Here is an 11,770-nt window from a genome sequence, read left to right on the forward strand (position 1 = left end):
GTGTGAATGGGGAGCAGGTGTGTTAAATTTGGTGTCATCGCTCTCACACTCCCTCATACTGGTCACTGGAAGTTCAACATGGTACCTCATGGCAAAGAACTCTCTGAGGGTCTGAAAAAAAGAATTGTTGCTCTACATAAAGATGACCTAGGCTATAAGAAGATTGCCAAGACCCTGACACTGAGCTGCAGCACAGTGGCCAAGACCATACAGCGGTTTAACAGGACAGGTTCCACTCAGAACAGGCCTCGCCATGGTCCACCAAAGAAGTTGAGTGCACATGCTCAGCGTCATATCCAGAGGTTGTCTTTGGGAAACAGAAGTATGAGTGCTGCCAGCATTGCTGCAGAGGTTGAAGGGGTGGGGGGTCAGCCTGTCAGTGCTCAGACCATACGCTGCACACTGCATCAAATTGGTCTGCATGGCTGTCGTCCCAGAAGGAAGCCTCTTATAAAGATGATGCACAAGAAAGCCCGCAAACAGTTTGCTGAAGACAAGCAGACTAAGGACATGGAATACTGGAACCATGTCCTGCGGTCTGATGAGACCAAGATAAACTTATTTGGTTCAGATGGTGTCACGCATGTGTGGAACTACCAGGTGAGGAGTACAAAGACAAGTGTGTCTTGCCTACAGTCAAGCATGGTGGTGGGAGTGTCATGGTCTGGGGCTGCATGAGTGCTGCCGGCACTGGGGAGGTACAGTTCATTGAGGGAACCATGAATGTCAACATGTACTATGACATACTGAAGCAAAGCATGATCCCAGCTTGTATTCCAGCATGATAACGACCCCAAACACACCTCCAAGACGACCACTGCCTTGCTAAAGAAGCTGAGGGTGAAGGTGATGGACTGGCTAAGCATGTCTCCAGAACTAAACCCTATTGAGCATCTGTGGGGCATCCTCAAATGGAAGGTGGAGGAGCACAAGGTCTCCAACATCCACCAGCTCCGTGATGTCGTCATGGAGGAGTGGAAGAGGACTCCAGTGGCAACCTGTGAAGCTCTGGTGAACTCCATGCCCAAGAGGGTTGAGGCAGTGCTGGAAAATAATGGTGGCCACACAAAATATTGACACTTTGGGCCCAATTTGGATATTTTCACTTAGGAGTGTACTCACTTTTGTTGCCAGCGGTTTAGACATTAATGTCTGTATGTTGAGTTATTTTGAGGGGACAGCAAATTTACACTACTTTACATTGTAGCAAAGTGTCATTTCTTCAGTGTTGTCACATGAAAAGATATAATCAAATATTTACAAAAATGTGAGGGGTGTACTCACTTTTGTGAGATACTGTATTTCTGAGTAACTGCTCAAAGCAAATTTCATCAGCACTAGCACTAGAATTAGTAATGTGGCTCCTTCTCAGTGATATCTGATATTTTGTTATATGTTGTCAACAATCCTCAAAACCCACTGCACTCATGTTTTATTTATTTTTAATGGTGGAGGAAAAGAATTTGCTCGAACTGTTGTCATGGTAATGAAAGCCTCTTATGTCACAAGTTTCTGTTTCAAGACCAAAAGTCTCGGTGATGGAACTAGACAAAATAAGTAGATGATCCGCCCCCCCCTTAGATCTCAATTTAGCATCATTATTCAAGCCAGGAACAGCTGATCTCACATACACGTCTGTCTTTCTTTTCTTTTTTTTATTTACTTGTGACAACCATCCACCGACACAATTATTAATGCAGCTAATTTATGCTTTGCTACACCTAAATCTAACCTCAGTAAATAAAACAAAACCTTCGGGAACGTTTCGTTTTTTAGTTTATTAAAAAATAAAAATAAAAATTTTAAAGATTTTTTTTCCTCACAGGACCAGCCAGATGTCTCCACAATGTCAAAACTGTCAGACGTTAATATCTTTTTCGAGGACGTTTGTTCCTTACCAAGATATAAATACAAGATCTAGCTTCTCTAGCCTTGTGTCAGTATGCAGCTATGAGAGATAATCTCCTAATCACAATCTGTGAGTCTGTAATATGGCTGAAACCTTGGAGGTAAACAGCTTAGTGCAACAATAATCCTGAAAATCTGTGTGTGAAGCAAAACAGTGAAATAATCCCTGATGAGAAGCCACACCATACACCAGACACAGATTTGAGCGCATGTCACAATATTCATATTCGAGTGTGTTTGTGTGTGTGTGTGTGTGCAGCTGGTGTGTGACATGTACCAGACGGAGCGTGTGTGTCAGACCTGTGCGAGTGAGGCGGCATCGATCTGCGCTAAAAGTACCTCTGAGCTACGCCTGTCGCTCGCTGTGACCTACTTCCCTGACTCATCAGCAACAAAAGAGAGAGCAAGATAGAGAGAGAGAGAGAGAGAGAGAGAGAAAAATAGGGAGAGGGGAAAAAAAAAACAGCGAGAAAAGAGAGGCAGCACTGTCGTCGTCATCTTCTACAGCGCTTTTATCTATTTCTTTCAAACCAAATCACAGGAGGAAACGAGAGGACAAAAGCGCTCCCAGTGTCAATCGCTTTAAATGACCTCCTAATGGCCACTAACTGGAGGAAAAAGGATGGAAAAAAAAATCTCGCCTTGTCATGAAAGGCTGTGGGCCAGCCCAAGTCAAAGACGCTTTCTCTCTGTATGCCTTGTATATAATCAAATAAATGGAAAATTCGATAAAATTCTCCCTCTTATAAAAATCCCTTAGAGTTAACAAAAGAGTATATAACTACAACAGCAAAGCATTTTGTTGCCTCGTATTTTATTACTTGACAATTATACTGAACAATCTATTATACTGAATGATATTTCAGTAAATTCTATAAATCCCTTTTATAGTGTTTTTGCCATATTTTTAAGCATAAAAAAGAAACTGATATACAAAACATCTGGATAGCCAACGTAAAGGTATGAAATTCATTCATATCACGTTCATTTTAAAACACTATCCTGTTATCTTCTAACCTGTTATTATAAACATGCTCGAGATAAGATTTTTGAATTTCACCCTGTCTGGTTAAATAAATAAATAAATAAATATGCAAAAAACATGTGGAATGTGGGCTAAGTATTCACAACTTTGAGGATATAATTACATGCTTTGTTCCCTCAGTATTGCAGAATAAATAACCATCTCTTGGCTGTTCTGGAATGATCTAAAAGCACACTGCTGTGTCGAGGCTGCGCACATCTCAGAGACCAACACACATGAAATAGCCCGATATCTCCAGCTAGTCAACGGAAACATAGTGTAGGAAGCAAAATTATAATGTTTTGTCATTTCCAAAAGCTGTTTTGTTCTCTAGCTCGTCAAACATGTCCGCTCGATCGTGTTAGGACATTAGTTCAAGCTCAGAACAATACGTACTGTTCACACTGGGATGAGCAGACACCTCGGATGTCTTGTGCTGCGTTCGACTACAGCTTGTAACTCAGATTAGGAAAAACCAAAGAAAACATCTCCTCAACATGGAATTCTTACTTGGAAAGAAAGTCTCCTCAACCCCAAGTTTTAGCAAGTGGCATCAAATCAACATGGCTGCTCTTTTTAAAATGTATTATAGATGAGTTCGAAAATGACATCGTTCCGACTTCCCGCTTCCGAGTTTAGTCAAATGCAGCATTACTATCATGAGTTCCTCGACTTTACACCTGGGCAAGGTTACAAACTACAACGAGGATGAGTCGACTTCCTATCTTTCACTAGCTTCCAATCAAATTAGAGAACATATAAATGTTCAGCAAGAAAAATCGATCACTCTTGAATCCATTTACCTCTCATAGTAACGTATATAGTCGGACTTCTGCGTTGCCTGAACTTGATGTTTGACGTATCTGAGCTGGTGTGAGTGCAAACTTTCGACCATCTGACTCAACTCCCCTGACACACAGCACTGAATGTGAATGACTGTTAGAGGAATGTCTCACAGCCTCACAGCTGCTCAGGAATATCCTATTATATAGTATTCTTTTGTCCTCTGACTCAATAATCTTTTTTTTTTTGAATTCCAATTTTAACAACAACAACAACAACAACAACAACAACAGCAACAGCAACATCATCAATCCTATGTTCTGTTGCTAATTAAAACATTCAAGTGAATGCAATAGGGAAGTGTAAATATAGTCCTGGCCAAAACCGTTATTTATGCTTGTTATCACACTTACAATTTTATACATGAATAAATTTGAGAACAGATCTATGCAAGAGACATTTTCCATGCCGTTTATTTTTATTACACTGACTCTGTACTCGTTCTGTCCTCTCAATTTCGTCCTCTCCTTCTCCCTGTCGCTGACACTAACTGCCCAGCTGACAGACCGAGTCTATCTTTTCTCCTTTCCAAGGATGATTGTGTGATGCTGGACCGCCCCGGTAGCCTCCTCCTCCTCCTCCTCCTCCTCCTTGTTGTGTCTTTGCTTTCCTCGCCGTGCTCACACAAATCAACTGAATTCGTCATCCACACTTGGCCTGCTTTCGTCGCGCTCCCTAAGCAAACTCATTTCAGCTCATTAGGGTTTAAGCCAAACACTCCGCGTGGTGGAGAGGAGGAGGCAGAGGAGGAGAGGAGGGTGGTGGGTGGGTGGGTGGAGGCCCCCGGGTCGTCTAGTTAACGCACCGTCACACAGCTTCCTTCGGCTGTTTGTTTCCATTATTACAGAGCGGTGTACAGCTCACTATGTGAGCCGCCTGCGTCAATTAACAAGCGCAGGAGTACGGGATTATCTACCGACTTGCATTTTTATGTACGTCCTTGATGTGGATGCGAGGAGCTCACTGGAGAGAATTGAATGAGTGAGAGATAAAGAGAGAAAGACTAGCAGATGAAAGAGAATGAAATGAGTTTCGAGAATGAGTTGGAGATTGTGTTTGTGATCTCGGATAATTAGAAAGATCCACAGCACAGTGTGGCTCTTATTCTTAAGTGCTATTCATTTCGTAAGGCATTTGCTACCCTGCAGAATTTTGTTGCAACCTCAGCTAACACACCTAATGTTGTAAGATAAGAAGGGTTTGTGTAATAAGCATTGGAAACAATACCCATCAGGACAGCACGTTCGGGTTAAATCTGTGTTAGACACCTCTTTTCTGGATACGCACAGTCTTATTATCTGGTATGACCTGGACTTTTGACACTCTTTAGATTTTCATCAAAATCTAAGAGCTGTCGAGCCAAGCCTTCTGTTGCAAAATACAATCATACTCAGACTCCCGACTACCCCTACCCCTCCCCCACCCCCCGGCCCCGTTTACGAGAGCCTAATTTTGTGACCATCTCTTTTTGCCAAATGACCCCTTCACACTTATCATCCTTAGCTGACATCTTAAATTCTTGTCAACAACTATCTGCCTCGCTTCGAAATCTAACAAGTGGAGAGCCAGCCAGGAGTGACAAAAGACAAACTCAAACTCAGACCCTTTCAGCTTATCCGAGTGTAATTTTGTGAAAATCTCTGCTGAATAGAGAAATAACTCCTACACAACTTTCATCTTAAATTCCTGGCATCTCGTGGCTGGCTCGCGTCAAAAAAATCAGAACAACTGGCAAGCCAGCCAGGAGCTGGAAAAGACACAATCATACTCCGATTTTTTACCGGCTTATGAGAGCCTAATTTTGTGAACATCTCTCCTGAATACAGAAATGACCGCTCCATGACTTTTGTCTTAAATTCTTGCCAATTATAGTCTAGCTCGCTTCAAATCAAATCCTAACAACTGGCAAACTAGCAAGGGGTGGAAAGAGACAAATCAAACTCAGCCTTTTTTTTCAGCTTATGAGCCTAATTTTGTGAACATACATACAGAAATGACCTCTCTACATCATATATCTTAAATTCCTGCCACTTTTTCCTTCATCCCTTTGTATTTTGCAGCTCCTGGCTGGCTCACCAGTTGTTAGACTGCAAAATACACAAATCAAACTCAGAAAACATTGTCATGTTGCAAATGACACACACACACACTCACCTGTCTGTAGGACAGGAAGACAGGCCGGCTGAAGACGATCCACTCCACTACTTTACTGCAGGGTGGAGTAGTGAGCGAGCCAACGTACCGGTAGTAACTCCCAATTGAGGACGGCAACAGGTCCCTCAGGACAAAAGGCTCCAGAAATGTCTCTTTCTCTGAGAAGGAGTGAGAAAAGTGAAATCAGTGAGACTACATAATGAACAAGGCATAATGTATTGTAAACATATATTATCAAACAAACATTCATCCATAGCATCTAGATTCATTTTAGATTCGATATATATTGGAGTACTGGAAAAAATGCAATGCGTTTCAATAACACCGGTAGATGGTGAAAATATTCTGGGTAAGTGCAAAAAGATTTCAAGGAACAGGATGTTTCAGAGCAGGAACCACATTACTGAAGGTGAAGTAACAACCTGTGATAATGTATGCATATTTTTATATTGTGGTGCATAGAGCCAAGCCATTTTTCCCCATTTCCCTGCCTTAACAATCCTAATTCATGCAGGGATTTGATAAGTAGACGATGCATTAACCTTTCTTATCTAACATGAGCACTAGGCTCAGTGACACATTTTTTGCAAGATTTATTTATTCTAAAAATCTTTGGGACGCTTCGACTTCCTTGTGAACCACAGGACTGGAAACTTATTTGCATGCATTATACAGAGTTGCTACATTTAAGCAGAGAAATATGAACTTGAGCAGTCATGTGCTCCTACACAGCTGGAGTGTGGCACTCTGGTTTATATTGGATAAGATCTATTTTCTCTTCTTCTTCAGACCAGATTGACTGACCTATTTTGTGCCATGAACGTGTGTGTGTTGTTAACTAAAACTTCAACGATCTTGCATTGTTCTAACGAATGTAATTGTTATAATGAATGTCAGGGACATTTCAAATACATTTCTAGAACGCTGCTAATGTTCAGTTCATTTGAAGAATAGTCCCTTTATTAATCATTTCTGAATAAGATTTTTTTTTTAATCAGCTTTTACAGAGTTAGATTCGGAGTGGAATATTTATCTAACTAAAATGTGCTATTTAAAAAGTTACCATTCGTGAGCTTGTCATTTGCGAGGCTTGTTAAAAACACACTGAACTAAGATTAGCCACAAATTTAATCTCCAAACTGAAAAGATAAAACAAATATCTGTTCATGCATACACTGTAAATAGTAGCTGCATTTTGGATATGCGTATGGATGCTTCGGAAGCTTCTCGGGTATTTATTTTTTTTGTTGTTGTTGTTTTTTTTTTCCTGGCTGTTGGCCTTCCCTGAAGTGACACATGATCAATAGCAAAAAGCTGACCAATTCTGCAGTGGATGCAATCTGCGACTTTCTCATCACAATCCTGTTTGGATCGAATTGCATCCATGAGCGCATACGTTCAGCCTGGCTTTATGACATGACAAGATCTTTCAAATGAAAGATGTTTAGGTTTTGTATTTATAGCCACTCTGATATTCTGACCACGGAGACCACCATTTTCTTTATCAGCTGTGAAGATAAGAACAGGGCAGACAACATTTGAGTGACAATGATGTAAGCACAGCTTGTCAAATCACTAACCCAGATTTCAAATGGAAAAAGAGAGACAGAGAGAGAGAGGCTACAATAGGGAATCTTGTTCAAAAGGGTTTAGCAGCAGATGAAAAGCTACTGCATGTGCCATGTCCTATTTAATCAGGATTAAAAAGCCTAAAGCTGCGGAGAGGAGAACTGGACAAGAGTGACAAATTAATAGAAAGGAAAAAAAAAGGTGTCTCTGATATATTGCTGTGGTTTGTGTCCACTTGTCCCTTTAAAAGGGAGCATCTGATCACATTTATCCTATGATAGAATATTTCTGATGGACATGGTTTCTTCCAGGATGACCCCGCCCCCATCCACAGGATACAATGGTTCACTAAATGATTTGATGAGGCCGTGCTACGGGACATTGAACACCTAGGAGAGATTTTGGAGTGATGTTTCAGTCAGCACTTGCGACCATCATATCTTTTGGAAGAATGGAGTACCGTTCCCGAGACTTGTCTAATTTTTGCCAAGGATCACTGAAGACGTTTTTTTTTACAGTTACATTTATATAGTGCCTTTGTAGACAATGAAAGTGCTTTACATAGTATGGGGGGGGGGTCTCCTCAACCATCACTAGTGTGTAGCATCCACCTGGACAATGCGGCGGCAGCCATATTGCACCAGAACGCCCACCACACACCAGCTATTAGTGGAGAGAAGAGAGTGATGGGGATTATTAGGGGGCCCAAGATAGAGAAGGGCCAATGGGGGAATTGGTCTTGTGTTGGTTTTAGCAGTTTGTGGTGGCCCGTCACCTTACTAACACACTTTCTAACGTTTTTGTCCTTTAATCAAGATATTTATTTATAGCAAATGCATATACATCTATCTCCTCATGTGGGGTTATGATTGATTTACATATATCCTAACATGCCATAAACTGATCAAAGATTCGGTAGAAACACTTTTCTTACAATCTATCGCGAAGGGTTAAAGGGCAGCCAGCTTTTATTCAATGTCTAACAGAGAGAGTTGCAGTTTGGGCTTTTCCTAAGTGACGCCGCTCTAATTCCTTACTGAATCGGACAGCAGGAGGTGGCGAAGAGGCGTGGAAGAAATCATTAAGATGTATGAGGTGCTCGGAGTGTGTTTAAGTGGCTATGCTAATGTGTTTTTGCTGTGTGCATATTTGAGTTAGGGTTGAATGAATGGCAATCCACATGAGATTACACAGGAGGTGAGCAACTGGAGTGAGGAAGACTAAGCGAGGGAGAAAGCGAGGCTGTGGCTCAGTGGCATGATAATAGATGAGACTGGAGTCTTTCACACACACACACACACACACACACACACACACACATAGCCACTGGGCAAAATTCCCCAGCCGCAGAACTGTAACCAATCTCGCAAGAGTCTCTCTTTAAAACATAGACTTTTCCATGCAGACTAAACAGCCTGAGCAGCACAGTTGTAGCTGCAAACACTCGCATGAGAACATGTATGATTTCATTCTCTTGATTACATGTCATACTACATGAGTAACCGTGCAGAAAAAAAAGATTCCTCCACAGTTGAGGAGCGAATATTACCCAGTACAAAAATATACAGCAAGGTCAATTTGCTCCTTTAATGCCATACACTCCCTCCCCTGTCGATCAGAGCGACACTAGCTCATAATGGTGGACATGTGAGAGTTCGTGCATGCGGAAGAGAGTGGATCGCGCTTTCCTCCGAGTGTGTTACGCTGCTAATATCCTGCAAGCCAGAAATGAATAACTTAAATCATTAAAACTAATACATCCGTAATTAATTCAGAGCATTACACAGTGAATCAACCGAACGCGTTTGACTTCGCCACAAAGAGCCAAGTAAGCGTGGAGGGTTTGTTCATACTACAACGCAGCACTACAGTACAACCTGAGCCTGGAGTCATACCGAAGTTTACACGGCGAGAGAACAAAGGATTCGTGCAGCCATTAAAGTTTAAACCGAGACACGGCGCCGGAGGTTCACATAAGAGTTGGCTTGTCCCAGGAAATATTCACACTGCTACACATCACATTCAAGTGCACATGCACAGAATGACAAACTCGGTCCATAAACCGTGTCTGCTAACATGGGACTCGCCGGTGTGTTCACCGGTCCTAATGTGTAGTTAAATATTAAGCGAGAGCACTGGAGGAAATGAGTGGATGAAGAGAAGCAGACAGCTGGGCTGTGTAGGGCTTTCCATCTGCACTGTGTGTGTGTGTGTGTTTAAAATTCCACACACACATACTGATGACATACTGAGTGTACATTCCGAGTGTATAAAGACGTTAGTATTGAAATGTATTTGAATATTAATGAGATCATAACGAACTTCGGCACCAGCGCTACATTACGCATTTGCATGGAGCCATGAAAGTGCGTCGCATTTGATCGGAAGGCTCGTTTGAATTTATATATATTTACCCACATTATTGCTTTCATAATACTGGAGCGTGCATTACCGAAGCTAGCCGGGATCCAGCTTCATCTTCGCTTCATCATGGAGGAATCATTTTAGGCTGAATCCCAAACTGCTTTCTGTTCTCTATATATGATCGCTACATACACTCGTAAAAAAATAATAAAGGTTCCAGTTAGAACCAATAAAGGATCTTTCAGCCTGATGCCATCGGGGAAACCTTTTAAGTTGCACAAAGAACCTTTTGCTCTCAAGTTCTTTAGAGAACCATCTATTTACTGGTGCTTTAAATAACCCACAAACGGTTCTTCATAGCAGTGCGACAAGGAATCTTATTATCATAAGGTCTCTAAAAACCTTTAGTTAGCGCTTTAAAAAACCAAAGTAAGGTTCTTAAAAGTACCTTTTCCAGTCCCACCAAGAACTTTATAGGGTTAATTTAACCTGTTAAGGGATGATACCTTGTAGAACCAATACACTGCTCCGAAGAACCTTTAATGAAATATGAAAAAAAAGCATATCTCAACAACCCTATACAATGAAAAATGGTTCTTGACAATAAGAAGAACCTATGGTTCTGTAAAGAACCACTGAAGCACCTTTATGTTTAAGAGTGCAGGGTGTAAAATAACGGCGCTGTAGAACCTACATAGCGCACTATACGCCCAATAAACATTTTGAAATTCGTCCACATGACTATTATTATAATTATTTTTTAAAACTGTTAACTCTGAGTTGAGATTTTCCTCAGTTCTATGCAAGACGCTGGGAAAAACTTATACCTGTGGATTCAACTCATCCTGTCATATACGACCTCTCGGTAACATGTGTGTAGAGGCGTTACGGAGAAAGATAAAGCTGGGAAGGAAGTAGCATGAAATCAATGGTTATTTAATAAAAAGGTTTAAGGTGGCATGTGATAGACTTACATTAGGCGAGTAGAAGCGTAAAAATCATGTATCCACAATTTCTACTGTTGATATGACTGGTTATGCGAGTGTGTGGGGTGACGGGGCTGAAAATGTGTCTGAGTGTGTGCGTGATAGTGCAGAAATGGCCGTGTCTGTGTCTGCGCACACCCCCTGCTGAGATCTGTCTAGAACACAGACAGACACACACACCCACGTCCTACCCCCTACTGGAGCCTGCTGAGAGCAATACACGCATGCATGCATGCATGAACGCGCACACACACACACACACACACACACACACACTGTACCTACAATACATCCACTCACTGAAGATAGCACGATATATGAAATATGCATCTCTAATGGCCTGAGAGTCTTCATCGGTCTTCATCCCCATCATCCTCTTTACCACATACGTCAGTACCGACAGAGAAATTACATCCGACTCCGCTAACAACTGGCCAGATAATAGCGTCATCACACATCCGCACCCCCGACCTGCACCTTCACCCGCGGTATAATCATCTATTACAATCATCCTGACTGCCAACAAGCTGATTACTACCATCAACACCATCTACGGCCGGAGAAAACAAATTCATCCCGCCGTCATCTTAACGACCACTTCTGCTACAATCCCTGCAATCATCATCATCAGCAGCGCCATCAGCGTTCTTCATCGCCCTGTACTCATAACGCAGCTACACCAATGGCTGACAGCAGCAGCTGTTTCTACTACACGTTACAGCTAATCTCCTGTTAGCAGCTTCCCACAACTTCACTGCGACTTTGCCTTTCTCCCTCACACACACACACACACACACACTCCCTCACTTGGCATGGCTCTGTGACTAGCAGGCCAGGATGTTATTGAGTGCATTCATGCCTTTAACTGCCTGAGAAAGGGACAGCTTTTTTGGAGGTCACTCAACAACAACGTCCATATGTT

General features: G+C 41.9%; 1 protein-coding gene across 2 annotated transcripts in view; it reads right to left on the minus strand.

Annotated features, from left to right (window-relative positions):
- ptprga (protein tyrosine phosphatase receptor type Ga) overlaps window positions 1-11,770 on the minus strand; it is a 298,438-nt gene that overhangs the window by 59,131 nt on the left and 227,537 nt on the right. For both annotated transcript variants that reach the window (XM_053652631.1, XM_053652632.1), the window contains exon 7: window positions 5,930-6,087. In XM_053652631.1, coding sequence (XP_053508606.1) covers window positions 5,930-6,087 — 158 coding nt within the window. The remainder of the gene's footprint in view (window positions 1-5,929; window positions 6,088-11,770) is intronic.

This window comes from Ictalurus furcatus, chromosome 21 (genome assembly GCF_023375685.1).
Source record: "Ictalurus furcatus strain D&B chromosome 21, Billie_1.0, whole genome shotgun sequence".
Classification (NCBI taxonomy): Eukaryota; Metazoa; Chordata; class Actinopteri; order Siluriformes; family Ictaluridae; genus Ictalurus; species Ictalurus furcatus.